The sequence below is a fragment of the Prionailurus bengalensis genome, chromosome X, assembly GCF_016509475.1.
Source record: "Prionailurus bengalensis isolate Pbe53 chromosome X, Fcat_Pben_1.1_paternal_pri, whole genome shotgun sequence".
In the NCBI taxonomy this organism is placed as follows: Eukaryota; Metazoa; Chordata; class Mammalia; order Carnivora; family Felidae; genus Prionailurus; species Prionailurus bengalensis.
Genome location: NC_057361.1, coordinates 99,286,588 through 99,312,753, shown reverse-complemented (window position 1 = coordinate 99,312,753; position 26,166 = coordinate 99,286,588). Strand labels below are relative to the sequence as shown.

General features: G+C 48.3%; 1 protein-coding gene across 2 annotated transcripts in view; it reads left to right on the top strand.

Moving 5' to 3' along the window:
* Window positions 1–25,355, top strand: part of TMEM255A (transmembrane protein 255A) — a 56,745-nt gene extending 31,390 nt beyond the window's left edge. For both annotated transcript variants that reach the window (XM_043571561.1, XM_043571560.1), the window contains 3 exons: window positions 5,784–5,946; window positions 13,145–13,288; window positions 22,969–25,355. In XM_043571561.1, coding sequence (XP_043427496.1) covers window positions 5,784–5,946; window positions 13,145–13,288; window positions 22,969–23,127 — 466 coding nt within the window. In that variant the 3' untranslated portion in view covers window positions 23,128–25,355. The remainder of the gene's footprint in view (window positions 1–5,783; window positions 5,947–13,144; window positions 13,289–22,968) is intronic.
* The last annotated feature ends 811 nt before the right edge of the window (window positions 25,356–26,166 follow it).

Sequence of the window (26,166 nt, the reverse complement as noted above, 5' to 3'; positions counted from 1 at the left end):
AGGCACACCCAGCAAGTTGAGAGCAAGAGGGTGAAAGCCCATATTGGGCAATCAACCTCATGATCAATGCCACAATCAGGCTTTGAACTCAGTTACTCATTCACAGACATTTATTGATGACTTGCAGTGTTTCTGCCACTGTGCTAGACAGCGAGGGAGACACAAAAGAAGTGTAAGAGATGCCTCTCGCCCTCAAGAGGTTACAATCAAGACGGAGGCGCTACGTCTACCTTGGTTGTAGCTTCAGCACCCAGCACCGTACTCGGCGCTGAGTAGGCTGTCAATAAACATTAGACGAAGTGACTAACTGAATTATTGACATACGCAAAGTGCCAAACTAAGAGGAACAGATTGTCTGAGGCTATGGGAGTCCAGGGGAAAAGCTAATGAATGGGCACCGGAGTCCTTGAAGAAGACTCTAGAGACATGGCTGTAGAAGCTTTGAGCAGTGGGAAAGGCTAGGACAGGCAGAGAACAGAAGGCAGTACCTTCCGTGCAGGGAGACAAATCTGAGCACAGGTTCAGAAGAAGTACCCAGTATGGCCAGTTTGGGGTTTCTCAGGGCTCTGGCCTAGCTGGAGACTGGACTCCATTTTGGAGCCGGATTGTGGCCAACTGAGGCATTTGGATCCTTCTTCCTGAAGGTAATGGGGAGCCATGGGAGGATTTTGATTAAATGAATGATTTAGTTTTAAGAATGTTTGAGGAAGCTTAATGAAGCAGTGGTAGGGTCTGGTAGGCAGGCCTCGCAGGCATGGACGCTGAACCAAGTGGAATCATGAATCTCCAACAGCAACAAACCGCATGAATTTGTTAAACCCTGAACCAGACCTAAATATTAATGTTCTTTTGCTTCATGGTTAAGTAAAAAAAAAAAAAAAAAATTTCAATAGCTGCCGAACCTGCTCAAACTGGAACCAAACATACAGTATCTAAAATAATTGAGTATTTTTAAACAGACTGGTACCCTGCGCACCATGGTGTGGTCTGTGCCTTTAAAGGGTCAATGCTTTTATTTTTTTCATTTTCAAAAACAGCTTATTTTTTTTTTCAACGTTTATTTATTTTTGGGACAGAGAGAGACAGAGCATGAACGGGGGAGGGGCAGAGAGAGAGAGGGAGACACAGAATCTGAAACAGGCTCCAGGCTCTGAGCCATCAGCCCAGAGCCTGATGTGGGGCTCGAACTCACGGACCGCGAGATCGTGACCTGGCTGAAGTCGGACGCTTAACCGACTGCGCCACCCAGGCGCCCCAAAAACAGCTTATTTTTGAGAGAGAGACAGAGAGACAGAGAGAGAGCGCATGCGTATGGGGGAGGGGCAAAGAGCGAGAGGGAGACACAGAATCCAAAGCAGGCTCCAGGCTCTGAACTGTCAGCACAGAGCTTGTCGTGGGGCTTGAACCCAGAACCCATGAACTGCGAGATCATGACCTGAGCCGAAGTCGGACGCTTAACCCACTGAGCCACCCAGGCGCCCCAAGGTGTCAATGCTTTTAAGAACAAGATTCAGGAGCACCTGGGTGGCTCAGTCGGTTAAGCGTCCGACTTCAGCTCCGCTCATGATCTCATGGTCCGTGAGTTCGAGCCCCACATCGGGCTCTGTGCTGACAGCTCAGAGCCTGGAGCTTGCTTTGGATTTCAGGTCTCCCTCTCTCTCTGCCCCTCCCCCACTTGCACTCTGTGTGTGTGTGTCTCTCTGTCTCTCAAAAATGAGATAAAAACATTTAAGACTTTTTTTAAAAAAAGAACAAGATTCAAAGATTCCTTGCTAGAGGCTGTCTCTTAGAAGGGAAAAACAACAACAAAGCTACATGTTTTGTGGGGGGCTCTTATTATGTGCTGGAGTGCTGCTTTCTTGCATTGTCTCCTGAAATCCCCCAGGTTAAGAAAGTTGCTCAGCAAATAAGGGACAGAGCTGGGACCCAGATGCAGTTCGACTCCAGAGTGCTGCCTGTCTGTGCGCACTCCCAGCCCAGCCTGCCCTCCTTGTGTTGGGAGGTAGACAGAGATCATTCAGGAAAGTCAGAAGCTCACTGTCAAGCCCTCCAACCCCACACTCACCCTTACTCACAGGCCTGCCTTTTTACAGCTCTTGTACGGCTATGCCTTTTCGTGGCAGTAAGCAATTTTCTTCTCACTGCATAAATCTCTTTATTAATATATGATACTGATGAGAGTAATGCTTTAAAATCCCAATAAACATGGGATATGTTAATATTTTATATCCGAAGCGAGAATTTTTTTTAAAGGATAATGAAATATGTCTTCTTTCTTGATCCCTCTTTAATGGATCATTTCTTCATCCAGTGTCTAATGTCCTGGGTGCCAATGTTATGGTTCATGGTTTTCTTCTAGGTTCAGTGAAGAATAAAAGATATGTGCAAGTAATCTGAAAAAATGTAGCATGAAATATAAATCTGATTTTTCGATTATAATTCATAATGATAGAGTAACAGAATTCAACAATGATTTATGTCAGTGGGGCTCCGTTTTGATTTTGAGAGGCAGGAAATTGTCATGGTAAAGTATAAACTCAAGGCCAGCGTGTCTGGGTTCAAAGCTCACCTCCACTACTTAATTAATTTCTTTCTCTGCTTTGATTTTCTCATCTGTAGGTAACAGGGATAAAAATAGCCCCTACCACATAGGGTTATTCTAAAGATTAAGTGAGTTCGTGTTTGCACACTGCTTCGAATAGTACCAGGTGGGGGTGTCTGGGTGGCTCAATCAGTTAAGCGTCTGTCTCTTGATTTCAGCTCAAGTCACGATCTCATGGTGGGATCGAGCCCCGGTCAGGCTCTGTGCTGACAGTGTGGAGCCTGCTTGAGATTCTCTCTCTCTCCTTCTCTCTCTGCCCTCTGCCGCTTGCATGCATGCACTCTTTCTCTCTCAAAATCAATAAATAAATTCAAAAACAAAGAATAGTACCAGGTAATAGTAAGTACTCTATAGAACTTTTTGTTATTATAATTGCATTAGTTTTTCAAAATCACAGATTTGACCTACATCTATGATTGGAGATAGCTATACATATTCTTACTTAATATCAGAAAGAAAATATTCTACCTGCCAAGAGTAATAATTACTTGGGAGTTACTGTGTTCCCTGATGTATGCAGAGAGCCACTGGTAGTGGGATTAAGCTTTCTGTGTGTCCGCCTTGCTTGTGGGTGGTCTCCAGTTATAGTCTTGAAAATACTGAAATCTGGTTCAAATTCGGACGAATTAAGACACCTTTAAAATTTCAGTATGGAAGCTTACTATTTAAAACCGTGGGTTTCACGGCGCCTGGCTGGCTCAGTCGGGTGGAGCATGTGACTCTTGGTCTCAGGGTTGTGACTTGGAGCCCCACGTTGGGGGCAGAGTTTACCTAACACATAAAAAATAAATAAAACAGTGGCTTTCAAACATCAGCGAGCTCATGAACACAGATTCCCGAGGCTCACCCTAAGATTTTCTGCCGGATTCTGTGGGACTGGGGCTGGGCCTAGCAACCTGTGTGTTAAAGCATCTGTTTCTCAAAGACACATGCGCACACAGACACGCAAACAGCACGCTGATACACAGGCAGGCACATGCACACACAAACACACCAATGGTTCCGATGCAGTTTGTCCCGTAACCACACTGATTTCAGTTCCTCAGAAAAACACTGATTTTAAAGGATCCTGAGATAAAATAAAATCACCTGTAAAGTTTAAAAGTCTTTTCTTGTGTGAATAATCCCTCCCTGATTGCCTTTGGAGGTTAACCTTTCATTTTTGTCCTTTTTCACATCCAGTGTTCTTACAACAGGGGAGTCACACGTAATAACCATCCTGATGCCAGGGCACTTGGTTGTGATTTTAAGAACCACAATGTTGGAGATTCATTAGCGATTCCAGCGGCCAAGTTGTAAACTAGTCTGCAACATCCCAGAAGACAGGAACTTTCACTTAATCAATTCAACACAGATTTATGTAGCACCCACTAGGTGTCAGGGAGAGCAGCAAACAAAAGGAACTGAGTCCCTGCCATCACGGAGCTCACATTCAAGTTGAAGAGACAGACAGTAATGAGTGAGTGCTAGAGAGCAGCTCAAGAAGGCTAACGTGTCAGCTCTGCCTGCCATAATAAAATACCACAGACTAGGTGGCTTAAACAACAGACATTCACTCTCGCATAGACCTGGAAGCTCGGGGTCTGAGATTAGGGAGCCAGCATGGCCGGGTTCTGGTGGGGGCTCTCTTCCTGGCTTGCAGATGGCCACCTTCTCACTGTGTCCTCACGCAGCCTTTCCTCAGCGCCTACAGATGGAGAGAACTTGCTCTCTCTGTCTCTTCCTTTTTATAAAACCATCAGTCCTATCGGATTAAGGCTCTGCCCTTCTGACTTCATTTAACCTTAATTACTTCCGAAAAGCCCTGTGTCCAAATACAATCATTTTGGGAGTTAGGTGTTCAACTTAGGAATTTTGGAGGGGGATACATTTCAGTCTGTAGCAACTAATGTGATAGACAGTGACTGAGCTGAGCGGGGGTGTCTTTCGACAGAGTGGTCAGGGAAGGCCTCCACAAGGAGGTGAGATTCAGGTTTTGTGCAGCAACTTGGCTTTAATTCTTTACTGGGACATTGTTTTGTGTTTGTTGATGTTTTGTTTTGAAAGAGGAGAAACAGTGAAATCTTTGAAGCTTGAATTCAGATCCCAGCTTTTTCACTTATGACTCGGGCGAGTTCCTGACTTCTCTCTGCTTTAGTTTGTTCGTCAGGAAAATGGGAATGGTGATAGTACCTACCTCATAGAATATCATAAGGATTTGCAGTGCTGTCTAATAGAACCTTCTGCAGTGACAGAAATGTAATCCGCTCTGTCCAGAGCAGTAGCCAGCCACTAGTGTGGCTCTTAGAAGTGTAGCTAGGGGGCCCCTGGGCGGCTCAGTCGGTTAAGCCTCTGACTCTTGATTTCGGCTCAGGTCATGGTCTCAAAGTTTGTGCGATCGATCTCTGCATTGGGCTCTGCGCTACAGCGAGGAGCCAACTTGGGATTTCCTGTCTCCCCGTCTCTTTGCCCCTCCCTCCATCTCAGAACTAAATAAATGAACGTTAAAAAAACGTTGTAAGAAGTGTGGCTATTGAGCACTTGAAATGTGGCTGGTGAGCCAGAAGAACTGAATTTTTTAATTTTTTTTTCATGTTTATTTATCTTTGAGAGAGAAAGAGACAGAGCTTGAGCGGGGAAGGGGCAGAGAGAGAGGGAGACACAGAATCCGAAGCAGGCTCCGGGCTCTGAGCTGTCAGCACAGAGCCCCATGCGGGGCTTGGACTCACGAACTGTAAGCTCAGGACCTGAGCGGAAGTCAGACACTTTACCAACTGAGGCCCCCGGGCGCCCCTGAATTTTTTGTTTTACTTAATTTTAATTCATTTGCATTTCAACAGTGACTAGTAGCTACCGTCTTAGACAGCACAGATTTAATGAATTCACGTATGTAAAACGCTTAGCGCTGTGCCTGGCACGTAGTAAACGTGAATGTGCGCTGTCTAGGATTCGTGTCGGTGACGGCAACAAGTGTTTGTCTGGTGGGTAGGAGGTGAGGTTTTCAATTTATTTTTTGCCTAAGCAGCACTCGCACGTCGACTTATTACGGTGCCTTGCTCCCCAGTGCGTTCATGGCTATGACGTCCCTTACCATAGCTCCCCACCTATTCACCTGTCTTTTCGCTGAGCTGCATAGTAGCCAAAGCCCTAGGGGACAGCCTGCTCCCGGGAGACTGACGGGTGTGTGCTTCTCCCTGTCCAGCCGGGTGGAGATCACCGGTGGGTACTACGAATACATCGACGTCAGCAGCTGCCAGGACATCATCCACCTCTACCACCTGCTCTGGTCCGCCACCATCCTCAACATCGTCGGCCTGTTCCTGGGCATCATCACTGCCGCTGTTCTTGGAGGCTTTAAGGACATGGTAAGGAAGGAAGCGGCTTCTCATCCCAGAGGCCCCTGTCAGGGGCCAGGGTGGAGGCTAGGAGGTTGGAGGCAAGGGGGACCCACGTTTCAAAGGGAGGACTCCGAAGCAATTGCTTCAAGGATATAGCTGCCTTCAAACATCTCAAACTGAAGGAGACAGGCGATGTCATTAGTGGGCAAAAATTTCTTGTTAACATGAGTTGCCTGTGTTCTTGAGGTACATTCTGGGGGCGGGGATGAAGAGCCAGTGTCCTCAATTCTCCCGTTCATGCTGGTTATATAAACACAGCCTTTCATGCTCACGCCCCCCCCCCCCCCCCACACACACAAACACACACTTTTAGTAGAAACCTTTCTGGGCAGTTTTTCCCCTAACTGACTTCGGGAGAAATAGAAGCAAAGAGGTTTTTAGCTCAGGTAAGAGTAATGCTGGTCTCCCCGTCCCCAGGAATTTCATCCTGGAGTTTCTCCAGAAAGAGCATCTGGGCTCTTCTCTCTCCATCTGAAGGGCCACCCCTGGGCTAAGCTGCTTGCCGGGTCTTGTCCTCAACCTCAGCCTCCCCAAGTTCCTTATCCTCCCTCTCAACTCCCTTCCATATTTGTGTGTGTGTGCGTGCACGCGCGCGCACGCGCCAAGTCACAGGGGACTCAACACTCAGTAAGTTCCCTGTAATAGTGGGCTTCCTCCCTCCTTTGCTTTTAAAGCATTACTAAGCATTTATTTGCTTATTTAACAAACTTTGATCTCTAATTATGGAGAGAATAGTTTTCGAGCTATGGTTGTCAACCTGGCTTCCTTTTAGAATAGAATCACCTGAGGGGCTCAAGAAGCCCAGATGCCTGGGGGTGCCTATGTGCACCCGGGTGGCTCAGGTGGTTAAACATCAAACTCTTGATCTCGGCTCAGGTCATGATCTCACAGTTTGTTGGTTCAAGCCCCACATCGGGCTCTGCGTTGATGGTACGGAGCCTGCTTGAGATTCTGTCTCTCCTCTCTGCCCTTCCCCTGCTTGTTCTCTGTCTCTCAATCTCTCTCAGAATTAAAAAAAAAAAACACACAAAATTTTAAAAAATAGCTTAGATGCCTGGACCTCTCCACCAAAGATTCTAAGTTAATTGGTCTAAACTGAAGCCCAGCCATCAATATTTTAAAAATTTGTTAATGTTTATTTATTTTTGAGAGAGAGTGCACAGGCAGGGGAAGGGCAGAGAGAGAGGGAGACACAGAATCCGAAGCAGGCTCCGGGCTCTGAGCTGTCAGCCCAGAGTTCAATGCGGGGCTTGAACCCACGAACCGTGAGATCATGACCTGAGCCGAAGTCGGACACTCAACTTACTGAGCCACCCAGGCGCCCCAAGCATCAATATATTTTTTTAATGTTTATTTATTTTTGAGACACAGAGAGAGTGTGAGCCAGAGAGGGGTAGAAAAAGAGGGAGAGAGGGGTCCCAAGCAGTCTCCTCTCTATCAGCACACAGAGCCCGATGTGGGGCTTGAACTTATGAACCATGAAGTAATGCCCTGAGCTGAAACCAAGAGTCAGAGGCTTAAGTGAGCCGCCCAGGCGCCCCAGGCCTCAGTGTGTTTTAAAAATTCCACAGGTGGTTCTGCTCCGCAGCCAGGATTGAGTGCCTCTGCTTTAAAGAAGCGTCCCACATATGTTTAGGGAATTATTTTGTGCTTAAAAGGGTTCTCCTTTGACCCCAGAAATGAGTCAGATAGCCCCTAAGCCCCTGGGTGTTTCTGTCCCATTCTGGGGTCCCTGAGGAACGGGAACCTGAAAGATAGTTTGTAATTTGACCTTGGCCTGTCAAAAGGCTAAACAATGGAAAGGGAAAGGTAGGGTAAGACGGGGGGGGGGGGGGGGGGGGGGGGGAGAAAACACTGCAGCAGAAGCAGGTTGACAGGAAGTTATTGAGTGTTCCTGCTGGTGAGTGGAAGTCAAGAGAATTCCATCCCTACTCACGTCCAGTCTGTCTGTCTGTCTGTCTCTTTTTTTCTCTCCCTCTCTCATACACGCATTTCTCATTCCCACACCCCGCCCCCCACTGGGGAATGCCCAAGCACTAAGGAGTGGGGGGCACACCAGCAGAGGTGCGACCCTCAGAGGGAGGAGGCCCTGTAGGTTTGGGCCTGAGGGAACTGTGGGGCGGGAGGGCTTCAGAAAAGCTGTTTGTGGGTTGAACAAAGGATGCTCTGTGTTCTTGGAGACCTTCCCCAGGGGGCCGGTGAAAGTGGAGGCGCTGAGTAGAATGGGAGCCGCTCTTGCTGGAAGGGAAGCTCCGGGGGTCGGGGGTTCAGGAGATCGCACATCAGGATGGATGCTAAGGCTTATCTGGATCGTTCCTAGTGCTTTCAGACCCAGGGGGCCGAGCTACCCTGATGTGCAAATGCAGTGGGTGGTGGGCGACTACTCAGTAGGCTCCGTGGGGTCCCTGCAGGGAATCAGTGGATCGTTGATGTACAGGTTTATTTTTGGACTCTTCATTTCACTGTGACCTTTGATCTTTAGGGGGGTTTGTTGAGGGTCTGTCCTGACAGGTAGAATCATGAGCCTCTACTTTCTACAGAGGGCTTTTGCGCAATTAACTTCCTTCGCTCCTCCCCGCTATTACTACCTTATGAGGTAAGTATTACTGCCCCCATTTAACAGATGAGGAAATAGGCCAACAGAGGTCAAGTGACTTGCCCAGAACTAAATAGCAGAGCTGGGACTGGAGCCCAGGTTTGTCAGATGCCAGAGCTTTGCTCTTTCTACTGCGTCCCAGCTGCCCGGACCGACATTTGGATAGCCCTTTCCGGTTCTCCAAGTGTTTTACCACACATTACCTCCTTTGTTTAGTTGCTTTAATTTAGAACAATTAAAAGCGAGTTGTTTCCAACTGTCCGGAGCTTCTTTAAGAGGAAACGAGGAGGAGGGCAAGGGAAATACAAATGCCGGGCCTGGGAACTCAAATGGAGGACCAATGGGGAAAACGAAAGATGAAAGCCAAGATCAGGGGCAGGGCATCCGATTCATGAGATGGGAGAGTAAGTGGGCATGTTCAGATGGAGTGCCAAGAAGGAGCCATTACTTCGATCGCTTTATTTTTTTTAAGTTTATTTCTTTATTTTGAGAGAGGACAGGGGAGGGGCAGAGAGGGAGGGGGAGACAGAGAAGCTCAAGCAGGCTCCGCACTGTCATCGCAGAGCCTGATGCGGGGCTCAGGGAGATCATGACCTGAGCTGAAATCAAGAGTCGGACGCTTAACCGCTTAACTGACTGAGCCACCCAGGTGCCCCACTTCAGTCACTCTGAGACGTGGTGTAGACAAACCTGGAACATCAACAGGTGAACCTCAATAAAATCCTCGACCTGGGTCCAAACGCAGTTGGTGACTTGTGGTGTGCCCCCCCCTGCCCCCGTGACTGGAATGCCCTGGGATCCGCAGGGAGGCCCAGGGGTGCTGGCTGGTGAAAGCCATTCCCAGGGAGTGAGGACAGGAGCCAAGGGCTAGCTGGCAGCTGTCAACGGGATTAGCCAGGAGCCGCCATTTGCAGAATGTGGTGCCTTGAGAGGAACAAGGATGTCTTCATTCCCTGACCAGAGGAGGCTTGGGGCAAAGGAGCTTTTTTTTTTTTTTAAGGTTTTTAATTTATTTTTGAGAGAGAACAAGTGGGGGTCGGGGGCAGAGGGAGAGACACACACACAGAATCCAAAGCAGGCTCCAGGCTCTGAGCTGTCAGCACAGAGCCCGACATGGGGCTCGGACCCAGGAGCCTCGAGATCATGACCTGAGCGGAAGTCGGACGCTTAACCGACTGAGCCACCCAGGTGCCCCGGGGCAAAGGAGCTTTGAGAAATGTTTGATGAAGTGTTTGTTGACCAAAGATACAAGAATTTGAGATGAGTCTTTCAAAAGTGACTATATCTTGCCATTTTCTCCTAATTGGTGTCTATGGTTTGGAGTAAAGTGGGGAGGAATGAAAGTGGCCCTCTTTAAAAAGTCCACAATCATTGCCTCAGAATAAAGTCAGTTTTGTCCAGGCAAGATTGCTTTCACCATTTCCTGTGCTTCCTAGTAACCTTTTGTTTCCCCGGAGCTCAGAATGTTACTGATCAGTAATGGGGGTGTCATAACTTCCGAGCCCCAGAATTTTATTTATTTATTTTTTAAAGTTTATTTATTTTTGAGAAAGAAAGGGGAGAGAGAGAGCACACGCAGGTGGGGGAGGGTCCGAGAGAGAGAGGGAGAGAGAGAATCCCAGGCAGACTCCACATGGTCGGCGAGGGGCCCAAGGCAGGGCTGGAACTCACGAACCGCGAGATCATGACCTGAGCCGAAGTGGGTCGCTTAACCGACTGAGCCCCCCAGGTGCACCAGGAGCCCCAGAATTTTAACGGAAACACACACCATTCTCTCTGCACCCTCTACCCTTGACTCTCCTGTCTTCTGTGGCTTTCCTGGGCTTATTCAATCTTCCTCTTGTGTTGCTTTCTCTGTAATAGTGAACTTCCTTTCAGAGAGATTAGCCTGGGCCCCCAGCCTCGCTGAGCACACAACAATTTTTATAGATAACGTTTACATTGCGTGATTGTTTCTCTATAGCTAGGCTTAGTTTATTTGCATAGATGAACTGATTTCATCTTGCGAGAGCTGGAGGGCGTGTTTTTAACTAACAGAAGGCCAAGGGAACATGACTTCTGGGACCTCCTCAGGGATGAGATTTCTTCTTAGAATTCTGGTGGCGAAGTCAAGGCGTTTCTGAGCACTCTTTCTCTAGAAAGCGAGCCAGCCCTTGGAGTTGGTCAAGGACCTCAGCCCCCTCCCACCCATGGGAGGGGCTGACAGGCATTTCTCTCTGCTTGTCCGTGAGCTGCATTGTGATGCCTGAGGTTTGTAGCTCTTCAAAGCTCCCAGAGATGTAAACAGTAACCCACTCCAAGGAAGAGAGCAGTAGAACTGTGTTGAAACTTGCTATAAGGGAAGAGTCCTCTGCCAACACCCCAACGTGGCTGCCCGTGGCCACTGCCAAAGCCTGCCCACACATTTTCATCGCTTGAGAGGAAGCGTCTGCTCTCCGTTCACGTGGAGTAGATACGTACCAGAACGAAGACACTGATTTTGCAGACAGCCCTTGGCTATCCACACGAATGGAAGCCGTGTCAATGCCATGGAACACGGGAAAAACATTTACCCCACGCCTTGACCCACGCGGCACGTCAGGTCCTGCTTGGGACAGCCCTACTTGGGCACTAATGAGCTGTGACTTCCTTTAGCAGTGTTTCGGCCCTGTTGAGAGCAGGAACTCCCCATCCTGGACAAGATCAGCTTTAACCCTTGAAGGGCTACACGCACCATCATGTTATCAAAATGGCATTAAATTCTTTCAGCGCCGTTTTGTGTGCCAAAAACAAAAGGGGATCGATATACTCTGCTTGGTCCTTCATGGGTTTTTGTACTGCTAGGGTGTTGCCTTCCGCCGGCAGGGCCGGTGAGAAACACAGAAACACGTACCCTTCACGTGTGCCTGAGAGCTCCTTAGCAAGCTTGCAACCTGCAGGAATCCTCACGACTTTTACAAATCCTTTGTGATTCGTCACATTTCTATCACAGCAAGCACAGTAGCCTGCTCAGCCTTGTCGATGTGACATGTTGTATTTTGGGCCTTATTCTTGTCTTTGTCTTTTTGGTTTTTGAAAACCACATAAATAAGTGATTTCAACTTTTCTATAGGTTTGGATGTTTCAAAATAATAAATTGGGGGGGGGGACACAAGTAATATACTATAAAAAAAAATAGAAGGGTGCCTGGGTGGCTCAGTTGGTTAAGTGCCCGACTCTGGATTTCAGCTCAGGTCATGATCTCACGGTTCGTGAGCCTGCTTGGCTCCCAAAACCTGCTTGGGATTCTCTCTCCCTCTCTCTGCCCCTCCCCCGCTCATGATCTCAAGGGGGTGCACTCTCTCCCAAAATAAATAAATTTTTAAAAAACTCAATAACAAATAGAGTGAAGGGTCCCCATATACCTCCTGATACTACTCCCCTCCCCAGAGATAACCACAGTTGACAGTCTATTTTGAATCCTTCCAGATGAATTTCTTCTCATTTACAAATGCACATAGGTACATAGTTGTTTGGGTCTTTGTTTTTACATAAATTGGGAATCATGCTATATTAATATAATAGTGGCTTTTGAAGACTTGTTTTTTTCTGAGCAGTTTTAGGTTCACAACAAAATTAAGAGGAAGGTCCTCCCTGCCCCCACCCCCCGCATAGCCTCCCCCATTAACTACATCCCCAGCAGAGTGGTACATTTGTTATCAAGGACGAACTTCCCTACATTGACAAGTCATTATCACCCAAAGCCCATAGTTTCCCTTAGGGTTCACTCTTGGCGTGGTAATGCTATGGGTTTGGACATACGTATAATGACATGTATCCATAATTGTAATATCATACAGACTGGCTTCACTGCCCTAAAAATCCTCTGTGCTCTGCCTATTCATCCCCCCAACCACAACCCCTGGCAACCAGTGATCTTCCTACTGTGACCTTAGTTTTGCCAGTGACTTTTTAAAAAAATTTTTTGACGTTTGTTCATTTTTGAGAGGACAGAGTGCGAGTGGGGGAGGGGCAGAGAGAGAGGGAGACACAGCATCCGAAGCAGGCTCCAGGCTCCGAGCTGTCAGCACAGAGCCTGACGTGGGGCTCGAACTCACTAACTGTGAGATCATGACCTGAGCAAAAGTCAGAGGCTTAACCAACTGAGACACCCAGGCGCCCCTGCCAGTGACTTTTTTTTAATGTTTATTTTTTATTTTTGAGAGAGAGAGAGAGAGAGAGAGAGTGCGCGCGTGCGCGCGCGCTAGTGGGGGAGGGGCATGGAGAGAGGGAGACACAGAATCCGAAGCAGGCTCCAGGCTCTGAGCTGTCAGCACAGAGCCTGACTCGGGGCTTGAACCCATGAATCTTGAGATCATGACCCGAGCTTAACCGACTGAGCCACTCAGGCGCCCCACCAGTGGTTTTTTTTGTTTTTTTTTAATTTAACAATATACCCTGGACAACTTTCTCTGTCACTAAACATAGGTCCACATCATTGTCTGTTTATCAATAGCTGCATGTTATTCCACGGGCTAGATGTGCCAGTTTATTTAATCACTCTCCTGCTAACGAACGTTTATGTTGTTTCTAATTTGTGTTTTTCTACAGAACCCAACTCTGCCAGCACTGAACTGTTCTGTTGAAAATGCCCATCCAACTGTTTCTTACTATGCTCGTCCTCAAGTAGCATCGTATAATACCTACTACCATAGCCCTCCTCACCTGCCACCATACTCTGCGTATGACTTTCAGGTATGCTTGGAGAGAAAAAGAACTCTCCATTATTCTTGCTGCCGTTCATGCTCTCTTGTGGTCTCCCTGATTATGGAAGCTCCCTAATATGTACGAGGTAGTCGGGCTCTGACCCTGATGGCCTTCAGCAGCCTGTGGGGTACCAGCTTAAAGACAGCGGCAAGGTGAGATGGGAAAGACGGGGAGAGGAGGAGCTGGGATCAAGGTGTCTCAGATTGCCTTGACCGGCACCCAGGAGAAGATGATACTCATTAATGTGTCCATATGGACCCCGGTCCAGCCGCGCATGGCTCTTCTCATTCCTCTGCCAGATAGACCTAGTCTGTTCTTTAGCACAAGGGACTCTGGCCACACAAGGGATTGAATGAAATCTGTAATGAGGAAGAAGTTCCTTGTTTTTCTCCAGACTTCCTAACTAGGACTATACAGAGAAAGATTTTGTTTTGGGGTTTTTTGTTGTTGTTGTTGTTGTTGTTGTTGTTTTAGTAACACTCCTCGCCCCTTTTTTGCCTTGTTATTACATGGGTCAGAAATAGAGTTACCAAATTTGCGCTTTCCCCTTTCCCATTTGAGCTGAGGCTAAGCACAGAAAAACAGAACCAAGAAAGGCACTTAATTAAAAGGGATTCATTATGTGCTGAGCACTGGACTAGGCACTTCAGGAAAACAAGCAAAATGGTCTTTTAAACATTTACAGTGATTGTAAACCCTTGACCATAGAAGAAGGGGATTACATTGAAATCTGGTTAATTAAAAATTTGAGGACCAAAGGAAATACCTTTGAAAGGAGAGAAGCCCGTAATGAATTTGCTTCCACTGACTAAGGGTCCCTGAATGCTCCAAGGGGACATAAAAGCATGAATGTTTGGGGGTGCTTCCAATTAAGCAGCCAGTTTGCAAATACAAAGCCCTCGGGCAACCTAATTTCAGCTTTCGATTAACAAAATAATTGAAACTAGAAAACCCCATTTTGTTGAATAAAGTGTACTTTTGTTTGGTTTAGATACTGTCGTGGGGGTCTAGGACTCTATTGCAATAGTAATAGATAATGTGAGCCTCGATGTGTTCGCTGTTACAAAACGCGGTACCAGAACAAGGTGGTGTCCCTTAAAGCTTGCGAAAAAAATTATGTTAGAACTTGTTCTGAAGCCTACAGTATTTACAGGTTAGACAACTGAGGGCACTTGTTACCCAGATAGGATACAGACTGGGAAACACAAATATGTTCAAAAAGGGCAGTGGGGCCCCTGGGTGGCTCAGTCGGTTAAGCGTCCAACTTGCGCTCGGGTCATGATCTCCAGGTTCATGAGTTTGAGCCCTGCATGGGGCTCTCTGCTGTCAGCGCGGAGCCCGCTTCAGACCTTCAGTCTCCCTCTCTCTCTGCCCCTCCCCCGCTTGCGTGCACTTGCACTCTCTCTCTCAAAAATAAATAAACTTAAAAAAAATGTTAAGGGTATAGATCATTTCAGTAGTGATGGAGGCAAAAAGAGTCTTTTAAGAGAATACAGGGATGTGGACATTAACGCAGGAAGAAAAAGTAATAAAAAGTCATCCCAGGGGGTGCCCAGCTGCTCAGTCGGTACAGTGCGCAGGTCTTGATCCCAAGGTTGTGAGTTCAAGCCTCACGTTGGGCGTAGAGCATACTTTAAAAAAATAAAGTCATCCTGGCATAGAGGGGCCACAGACACATAAGTTCAGCCCAAGAGCCTGCCTCCATTTATTTTATATCAAGGTAAATTATGTTCATTACATTGACTTTAAGAATTTTCACTTTATAACGTACCCCTGAAGTAGGAACATTAATCTCCCTGGTTATGGTTGCTGCAAAAAAACAGAGAGAGAGAGAGAGAGAGAGAGAGATGGGAAGACTCTCTTTAGGGTATGGAGACATTTCTCTGTCCCTCCTTCCTTATTCAAATACTACCCCAGGGATGAAAACAAGATCGACAATGCCAGTGGTGACTCAGGCTGTTGGCTTCATTTCAATCAGGGTTTACTCTGTGTTCCCATGTGCCAGGCACTGTGCTAGGAGCTGTGGATATAAAGATTGATTGCATTAAGAGATCAGTTTTGGGGGGGGGGTGCCTGGGTGGCTCAGTCTGTTAGGCGTCCGACTTCAACTCAGGTCATGATCTCGGGGTTCGTGAGTTCAAGCCCTGTGTCGGGCTCTTTGCTGATAGCGAGGAGGCTGGAGCCTGCTTCACATTCTGTGTCTCCCTCTCTCTCTGCCCCTCCCCTGCTCATGTTCCCTTGCTCTGAAAAATAAAATAAACATTTTTTTTTAATCTTAAAAAAAAGAGATCAGTCTAGGGACTTGATGGGGGGGGTCAGGGGACAGCAGTGGAGACAAAAAATGTAAATAGACTGTTACCCAGAGTGCGATGGACACCCAGAAACAGGGTCCCTAACCCAGCGAAGGGATCCAAATCTAGCCACCTAAGCCAAACCTACACGTGGGCTTATAGCACAGATGTCAGGGATTTGTGGAAGCCTCTGCTTTTTTATTTTTAATTTTTTAAAGTTTATTTATTTATTTTTGACAGAGAGAGCAAGCAGGGCAGGGGCAGAGAGAGAGAGGAAGAGAGAGAATTTCAAGCAGGCGCCACACTGTCAGCATGGAGCCTGATGTGGGGCTCAAACACACACACCGTGAGCTCGTGACCTGAGCTGAAACCAAGAGTCGGACGCTTAACCAACTGAGCCACCCGGGCGCCCCACGAAGCCTCTGCTTTTTAGTAACAGCTCCTATTCATTGAACACTGGTTATGCACCAAGCATTGTGTTGAGTGCTTTACAAGGGTCATCTTATTTAATCCTTTGAGGGAAAGACTTTTGTCATTACCAGTGTCTTGTCCTTGGAGTCTGACTCTACAATTGGCTTCAAGAATTCTTCCGAGAAGCTATATATCTGAGCACAGCATAGGTCTTTTCCCTGGTTAATTTTAGGATATTTATATTTTTTACTGACTTAAATTATGGGCTTCCTAATCATGACTCAGAAAGGGTCTCTAAAGAGTAAACTCTCTCTGATTAATTATGAAATTGCTCCTCCCTCCAGGGGCTGCTGGAATACCTCTTACACCTCTCTCAGTTCTTTTTCTAGATTTGAGCTGTCTTCGTGTTTCCTTTTTGGAGACCGTAGAGTTGTGTGGTGTGGGTTCTGAGTGATGTGTTTTTAAGCGATTTGTTTCTCTCTAGAACTTTTAAAAAAAATGATGGGGCACGTGGGTGGCTCAGTTGATTAAGTGTCCAACTGTGGCTCAGGTCATGATCTCACTGCTCATGGGTTCAAGTCCCGCCTAGGGTTCTGTGCTGACAGCTCAGAGCCTGGAGCCTGCTTCTGATTCTGTGTCTCCCTCTCTCTCTGTCCCTCCCCTACTCACTCTCTCTCTCTCTCAAAAAAAAGGAGACATTTTAAAAATGTTTATTTATTTATTTTAAGAAAGAAAGAGAGCGAGCAGGGGAGGGGCAGAGAGAGAGAATCCCAAGCAGGCTCCACACTGTCAGCGTATATCCCGACTTCGGGCTCAATCTCGTGACCGTGAGATCATGACCTGAGCCGAGGTGGAGTCGGATGCTTAACCTACTGGGCCACCCAGGTGCCCCTCCCTCTAAAACTTAAATGGTGTGTTGGGATTGAGTTTTCTTTTGTTCACCAAGTTTAATTCCCTTATAGTTTCATAGGAGGAAATACCAGTCTCTACCCAGGAAGGCCAAGAGGATGGGGGAACATCTGCTTGGGCTCCCAGATAAATAGAAAGCAGCCAGCAAAACGCACACCGGCTCTGACGATAAAACCATCAGCGGCACGGACCCGCCCCTCCCCCCCACCACACGCCAGAAAACCAGAGCTCCCTTCTGATCTTCTCAGATTGGAAAAGGGCCCAGAGTACAGCAGGAAAAGTGAACTTTCTAGACGTTTCTTCTGAATGACTTCCCTATTCTGGTCGTTTCCAAATAGGACTATATGTGACTTTGCGTTTGTTCCTTTTCACCCCAAGGCTGATGGAAGGGAGAGGAAAGAGACGCATAGGGTTTTGTTTTAACCCCTCAAAGTCATACCCTTATGAGGTGGCTGTCCAGTTAGAAAGCCTGGGAAACATTCCTTGTGGTCAGATGACTTCGCTCTGGTCGGATGGCCCCGAGGATGCTGTGAGTGCTGAGCTTGCAGAAGCAGGACTCTTACAAACATTAGCCTCTAAGGTGTCCTTGCTGCTGCTTCTTTCCTCCTTCTCCCCCTCCTCCTCCTCCTCCTCCTTCATCTTCTTTTTGAGAGAGAGAGAGAGAGAGAGAGAGAAAGCATGAGCAGGGGAGGGGCAGGGAGAGAGAAGGAGAGAGAGGATCAAAAGCGGGCTCTGTGCTGACAGTTGCGAGTCTGATGAGGGGCTTAAACTCACGAACCCTGAGATCATGACCTGAGCCGAAGTCGGACGCTCAACCGACTGAGCCACCCAGGCGCCCCTAAGTTGTCCTGGCTTCTAATGAACTCCCCATCCCCCAAGGCAGGAAGGATAGAAGTTGAAACTACCTTTGCCTCTTAGCTAATCTTCCTAATACTCACTTCTGTTGTCCGCCCCCCCCCACCCTAGTTCATTTCCCTACTACGCGTAACCTCAGTTTCAGCCAAGTAGTCCACATTCCATAGGGTGTAAAGCATCAGTTTCTACTCCTGCTGGGAAATTCAACCCAGCGTAGCTTTATGTAAACCCTTAAGGATTCCAGCCATACTTCCCAGTCTGGCCTACTGGGCCAGCCCCCCTGCTTCACTCTAACCGTGGACTGGTTCCTCTCCCGTCCACTTGTGTGTTGCCAAGTTTAGCCCAAAACAAAAGTCTCAGCCTGTGCAAAATGCAAATGCCTCTGTTTCTGCTCTTTATGAAATCACATGGGGGTCCATGAGATTTCATCTCAGCCACCAAACTGACCCACTAGAAATTGGGCCCGTTTAGTTTTTTATTTTGAGAGAGAGAGAGAGAGAGAGTGTGCAAGTGTGTGTGTGTGGGGGGAGAGACACAGAGAGACAGAGAGAGAGACAGAGAGAGAGAGACAGAATCTTAAGCAGGTTCCACACTCAGAGAGGAGCCCGATGTGGGGCTCGATCCCACAACCCCAGCATCACTACCTGAGCTGAAATCAAGAGTCGGACACTCAACTGACTGAGCCACCCAGGCACCCCAAAACTAGGCCCATTTGCTGAAAGGATTGCTTGGTCCGGGGGGAGGGGGGACAGCGTACGGCCCAGGTGGCCGAGAGCCTCAGAAGGTGGTAGCGGCTGCCACTCAACTGTTCTCTTTATTTCCCCTCTCCTACCAACTTTGTCCCTCTCTCTCTCTCTCTCTCTCTCTCTCTCTCTCTCTCTCATTTCTGACCCATCCCCTTTTTTCTTCCTCTTGCTTTTATCCACTCTTCTCTCCATCTCCCCTGGCCTCGCTTTCTGGGGCAGCAACAGAAACCTAGGGGGCATGTAAAGAATCAAGAAAGCCTGGATTTTACCCTGGGGACACAGCATCTTCCGCTGTGACCTTGGTCACCTGGCCCGGGGAACAGGGCTCTCTTCAGAGTCACTGCCTCCCAGTGCTCCCGAAGAGAGAGAAGCACGCGTGACAGAAGGGCACGCTCGCTCGTCCTGGAGAGTGTGGGTCCGCCACCCGGCAGACAGGGGGCAGGCTAGGGTGGGAGAGGAGAGCCGTGTGTGTGTCCTGACAGGGTGGCCCTCCTCTGGAAGCACCACCAGCCTGTGCCTCGCCTCCCCTGCTTCGGGAAGCTTGAATGCACCGACGTAGGCCCCGCAGTAGGCTATTTAGATGCTTTTCATGCTTTGTGGCTACAAGGGCTCAGAGCTCTGTTCTTCTGAGCTGCCCGTCCCATTAGTGGAGTCGACTCCTAGGCAGGAGCCCAAATGCACCAGGCCAGCTCCCCAGCTGCAACAGAGCCAAATCCTTCCCAAGGTGCCTGCCTGTTGCTAGGAAACGACGCGCTGGTACTGTGGGCCCCACCCCCAGCCCCAAGGGTGTGTGGACTGCAGCCAGTTAGCTCCCCAGTCCTCCCATGTTATCCTTAAGAAGACTCCCGGCGCCGCCGCCAAAGCCAAGCGAGAATCATCCCACCCCCGTCCGCTTGAATACTTCCCAGCCGCGAAAGTGAGAAGTGAAAACCAAAGGCTGTCGTGCCGCCCCCTTCCACTACCACCGCGTGCAACTGCCGCCCGCGGTGGCCTGTGCCTACCTCCCGGGACACAGCCGCCTCCTAGCCGCGCGGTGGGGAGCTTGCGCCTCCCGCCTGGGGCTGGCAGCGCCTAAAACCGGCCTGTAGCGGCATCCAGAAGGGCAGAGGACCGCGTCCCCGTGCGTGGGGACTCTTGTCCCCGCTGGGTTTTGCCCTCCTCTCCGGCTGAGAGGACAGTGCTCTTGGTTGAAGATGAGGGAGGGGGAAAAGGAGAGAGTTCTGTAGCGCAGAATGGAAGACGAGGCAGTCACCATACGAATGTCTTGGTTTTTTTTTTAAAGTTTATTTGTTTGGAAAGAGGGACAGGGCACACGGGTGGGAGAGGGGCAGAGACAGAGGGAGAGAGAGAGCATCCCAGGCAGCCTCCACGCTCAGCACAGAGCCCGACGCAGGGCTCCGAACCCACGAACTGTGAGATCATGACCTGAGCTGAAATCAAGAGTCAGGCCCTTGGGGCACCTGGGTGGCTCAGTCCGTTAAGCGTAGGACTTTGGCTCAGGTCATGATCTCGAGGTTTGTGAGTTCGAACCCTGTGTCCGACTCTGTGCTGACAGCTCAGAGCCTGGAGCCTGCTTCGGATTCTGTGTCCCCCTCTCTCTCTGCCCCCTGCTTGCGCTGTCTCTCTCTCTCTCTCTCTCTCTCTCGAAAAATGAATAAACATTAAAAGAAGAAAAAATTAAAAAAAATAGATGCTTAGCCGGCTGAGCCACCCAGGTGCCCCAAGTTGTTTTGTCTTTAAAGGCTCTGCAGTTTCTATGACCTTTGACGTTCCTTCACTCAGGGTGAAATAATAGATGGGGTGGGGGAGGTGGAGGGAATAATGACACCTACATCTCTTGTCGGTCCCAGCGTTATGTGGACAGGTATTTCGGTGTCTCAAGCAACACCTAGAAACCTGGACATCCCTTTCTAAGGAGTGCAGGGGTGAGGACTGGGGATAAGGAGACTCACCCAGATGGTCTCAGGCTCCAGATATCTCATGTCAGCGGGGCGCCTCAGGGGCCCAGTCGGTTAAGCGTCTGACTCTTGATCTCCTCTCAGGTCATGATCTCACGGTTCGTCAGTTCGAGCCCCGAATCAGGCTCTGCGCTGAGAGTGCGGAGACTGCTTGGGATTCTGTCTCTCCATGTCTCTGCCCCTCACCTGCTTGTGCTCTCTGTCAAAATAAATAAATAAACTTTAAAAAAGAAAAAGAGGGGCGCCTGGGTGGCTCGGTCGGATGAGCATCCGACTTCAGCTCAGGTTATGATCTCGTGGTTCATGAGTTTTAGCCCCGCGTCGGGCCCTGTGCTGACAGCTCAGAGCCTGGAGCCTGCTTCGGATTCTGGGTCTCCCTCGCTCTCTGCCCCTCCCCCACTCATGCTCTGTGTCTGTCTCTCAAAAATGAATAAACATTAACAAAATTTTAAAAAAGAAATAAATAAAAAGAAATCTCACGTGGAGGCTGACTCTAGATTGCCCCAGGCCTGGAAAAATGACATGATCCACTCAGACTCTGGCCAGGTGAACAAAGTAAAGGAACGACCATCCCAAACTGCACTTGAACTCTTGAGAAATTTTGGTGTAAGTGGGTCTTTTTGTTTGTTTGTTTGTTTGTTTTTTTATAAATTTTTTTTTCAACGTTTATTTATTTTTGGGACAGAGAGAGACAGAGCATGAACGGGGGAGGAGCAGAGAGAGAGGGAGACACAGAATCGGAAACAGGCTCCAGGCTCCGAGGCATCAGCCCAGAGCCTGACGAGGGGCTCGAACTCACGGACCGCGAGATCGTGACCTGGCTGAAGTCGGACGCTTAACCGACTGTGCCACCCAGGCGCCCCTGTTTGTTTGTTTTTAATACACCAGTTCCTCCTAGAGCTAAGCCGTGCCCGAAAACTGCAGTTCTCCACCCTGTCCATTGGTTTATTATGTGCACTCTTCCTGGGAGCCTAGAACTGGCCTCTGGCCTCCCGCCATCCCCGTACCCCCCTCCGGCCTTCACGCCTCAGCCACGTCCCGCCGCTGGAGCAAGGCGGCGATACCTACAAGATGTGACTGTATTCTTTGAAAATGGATTTTATTTTTAAAACACATGCCAAGTTCATCTTCTGTAGTCCTGAGGTTACAGTCACTCATTCAACATTTATTGAGCACCTGCTACTTGCCAAGCACTGTTGTCAGCTCTGGGGGATACAGCAATGAACAAAACAGGCCAACTCTCCTTGAGCAGGAAAACCGTTCGGGTCAGGGGTCTATATATACATGGGCCAGGGAAAGAGAAGTAGCAAATGACTCCTCATGAGTTAATTCACTGTTTGTTTGTTTTTAACATTTATTCATTTTTGAGAATGAGAGAGACAGAGCATGAGCGGGGGAGGGGCAGAGAGCGAGGGAGACACAGAATCCGAAACAGGCTCCAGGCTCTGAGCGGTCAGCACAGAGCCTGACGTGGGGCTCGAACTCACAGACTGCGAGCTCATGACCTGAGCCGAAGTCAGACGCTCAACCGACTGAGCCACCCAGGCGCCCCACTGTGTTTTTTTTTTTTTTAATCTATATCCTCTCTCTTCCCAAAGACAACACAAAGTCACATTGAATCCTGTGTCTCTGCAACCTGACAAATCGCTCCTTGTGCTTGCCATTGGTAGTCTCACCTCCATGCCCGTGTTCCTCTGCCCTCCCCTGAACTTGGAGGTGGTGGGCCACGAGTAAGATGAAACAGAAGTTGCTGGACTTAAAAGAGCCCAGGTCCAAGACACCATTTAACCTCTCTGACCTTAGTTTCTGTTTTGGGTTTTGGTCTGCGAGATGGGCTCCGTGATCTATTCTGGTAGCAAAGACTTTCCCAGGTATTACTGGCTTAACCTCAGATGTTCTTTTAAGTTTTCTTTATTTTTAAAATTTTCTCTGAGAGAGTGAGAGAGCATGGGAGGGGCAGAGGGAGAGAGAGTGAATCCCAAGCAGGCTCTGCACTGTCATCGCAGAGCCCCATGCGGGGCTTGAACTGAGATCGTGACCTGAGCCGAAATCAAGAGTCGGACGCTTAACCGGCTGAGCCGCCCAGGCGTCCCACCTCAGATGTGCTTAAGGCCCGGAGCACCTTTGTTTCGGAGACTTAGCTGGGATGCTGTTGCCATAGCTTGAGGGAGGGGTAGCGAAGGCTTGGGTTGTGAATGTGGAAAAGGGAGTGGCGGGTTGGAGGGACGACACAGAAGCAGGAGCGACAAGAATCGGGAACTGGATGCAGGGCTCAAGGGGCCGGGAAGGAGGATGCCGTGCTGTCTGTGCGGGAGCTTTGTAGCGTGACTGGGAGAGAGTGGGACCAGCCCCCGCCCCTCGTGATCTTTGCGAGGTGTGGGAGCGCTCTGTGCTTCCAAACAGAAGCAAACGCGGTCCAAATGCGTTTTTAAATAACATGCACTTCGGAGGACTTGCCACCTGGCTGCCTAACCTGATGTTCTGTTCTTATCACACAGCATTCGGGTGTCTTTCCGTCCTCCCCTCCTTCCGGACTTTCTGATGAGCCCCAGTCCGCCTCGCCTTCGCCCAGCTACATGTGGTCCTCCAGCGCACCACCCCGCTACTCTCCACCCTATTACCCGCCTTTTGAAAAACCACCACCTTACAGCCCCTAAAGAGGAATGCCTGTTGGCTATCGAGATTATTGTGGCTTTTGTATTTCTGCTTTAGTGGAAGTGTGTAGGGTACAACGTTTAAGGTGTGATTCTTACGCATACGGTTTTACAGAGGCTTGCCAAGCCAGGGAAAGATAGGGATGAAGCTTCTGCGTCATCAGTGCAGAGCAGGGGTGGCTAGGCTGAACCCAGTGCTTCCAAGAAGGGCAGCAACACACTCTTTAAGCAAGGCTGCGGAGCCGTCCCAGCAAGAGGCGTGTCCCGCGCGGACCTGCATTTCCCACAGGCTTGGCGTCTGCGCTCTGCAGAAGCGCGGTCACCGCCTGTTTCACTCTGTGTAAATGCAGGGGCCTCCTCGGACGCTTGTAGATTGCCACCCTAGCACCTTGGTTGAAGCACCTGGCTTACGGGCCCTATCTTTCCCTACCGCCAACGTCGGTCCCTAAGGAAAATTTCCCAGATGATGGAGCTACGCAGTGGTTCCAACACAGAGCGTTCCGGCTAAGATTTTGTTTGCTTTTGTCTGGATGTTGAAAAACGCTGCCCGTATCTTGTACTCCTTTTCTTCTCCGTGAGTATTGTAAAAATGGCTGTTGTGATCATTCAGCTCAAGCTTTTGTTATCAGTACCTCCCAAAGGGAAAAGTGCAATATTCCCTCGACTAGCGGGAACAGGGTTGATTGTTTAGGAAGCACTGAAATACAAAGAGTGACATGTGAAGTGCTGTGAGTAGATCTCAGTTCTACATCCGGTAACTTAGGAGACCGCGGTTCCACTGCAGGACGCGGTACTACAAAAGACATTTGCTACGGGAGATAGAAATCTGACGGTTAAAAATGCCAGATTAGGTTCTTGGGTGGTGATAGGAATTGTTACTAATCTTTGTGACTATTTAATCTCCAAATATTGTGCTTCGATCCCAGCAGACCGCACGTATCCTGCACCCCACCCCGAAAGAATCATCCTTTTTTGTGTGGAGACCAATCACGACAGTGTTCAAGATTATGAAAGTGTCACAATGCCGCTTTAAGTCTGCAAAACCTCAAAAGTCGCCAACCTGACAAATTCTTAAGTGTTACCGTAGATTTAAAAATCCATCTGGCACATTGTGGTAGGTGTTTGTACAGTTCTTTTAATTACACATAGCTTTAAACCATCAACCTGACGAATTTAACACTCTGGCACCCATGCCTTCAACTTCAGAATGAACACTTTCACTGCGATCTTACGCTAACCTGAGGATTGACTGATTTAAAGGCAGGCTGCTAATCCTACACTTGTATAATGTAAAAATACAGGGGCTACAGGAGGGTACCTAATTAGACAGTTCTGCAAACACAGAACACATACTGGAAAATTTTCCAGCCAATTTCGCTACCTCCCGACTTGATGGATTCGATCGAGGTAGCAGGCAAATGCTGGTGCTCCCATCTACCTTGTAGACACCCAGCCATCGAGAATTAGCAAGGCACGACAAGTGCACCCGTTGTTCACAAATCAATGTTTGCAAAGCATTCGGTTTAACTTCCGGCACCGTGAATGATGTCTCATCCAGAGTTCAAATCGGGAAAACGAAAATGATCCTTTTGTGTTACGTAGAATTACTATTATTTTCTACACTTCTGAGCATATTAAATTCTATTGGATTTCAAAAAGGGACTAGTAACCAATTGACTTACTATACAAATACCACCTTGTAAGACTCAATGACATTTTTTGCCATTTACACTTTACCTTTTGCTTTAGTGAACGTGTATGAGTATTTGATTTTTTAAAAGGCACCAGTACACAGTATATCCTACATTTATCACATTTCTTAAAGTGTTAAGACTCTGACTCATTTCTATGTATTTTTCTTACTTTACAAAATAACTTGAAACAGAATAGATTTTGTAACACTTAATTTGAGCAGCTTCTTTTTTATTACATTGAATTCTATACAGTGCATGTTACCTTAGAAAAATTAATATTTGCTGCTTTACTCTTTTGCAATACATTTGCTGTAATGAAGGAATTTCTATTTCCAATATGGACCTTGACTGCATTTTGTAATATTTACTGCTTTATTCCTAATTCTGCTTTAAAGTATTGAACTGGGCATGAAACATTAAAATATTAATCCAGAACCTGTATAAACTGGATGTTGCTTAAAATCTGTATCACTGCCATGTTGGGAACCCAGACTGCTTTTGTGATGTTTCAGATTAATAAAACCGTCCTCCTCCTTATTCACTTACGTGCGTCTTCATGGAACGTACAAAAGTATCACAGACACCCCAAAGCCAGTGACAGACAACAGCCTACTCACTTTGGACTAATGTGGCTCAAGATACCACAAGGATGCAATTAACCCACAAGCGAAACCTGTTAGAAGGTGGGGGGGGGGCGGGTGGCAGTAAAGTGTCATCCAGACTGAGAAGGCATCTTGAGACCAAACCAGGAAGCAGCAAGCCACTCCATTCGGCTTGGCTTCCAGAGTTTCCCTCCGGGCAACTTACTGGCTGGGGCGGGGGGTGGGGGATGGAGCGGACGACAACCCAGGTGCTGCGAAGCTATTCTCCACAAAGCACGGGCCTTAATCCACAGATTTTACAGAGCATGGTGGTGAGGTCAAAGTGTAGTTTTATCTAAAGTGGTGCCATCTGTGTGCCAGAGGGGAGGGGAAGAAATGGTCAGCTCTGCTAGGTGTTTAAACACGTTTAGGAAAGCTCAAAACAAGCCTTCCTGCATTCTGGTCAGGACATACATTAACCTCCAAGGGGGCCTGGCCCATGTAGCCCCAAGGGAGGTCATCGCACAGACATGACTAAGATGGAGAGCCAAAGATGGAGTCGGTATTGTCAGCACTCCTACAAACCTAGTAGTTTTGTTATGCTGCCGTCAGAAATACCCCCAGTCTCCTACTACAAAAACTGAAAAACAACAGAAGAGTAAAGTCTATACAATTTCCTTTTCTTAAGTAAGCTCTATGGCCAATGTGGGGCTTGAAGACCCCCGGCATGCTCTACCGGCTGAAGCCAGCCAGGCGCCCCAAGTCCA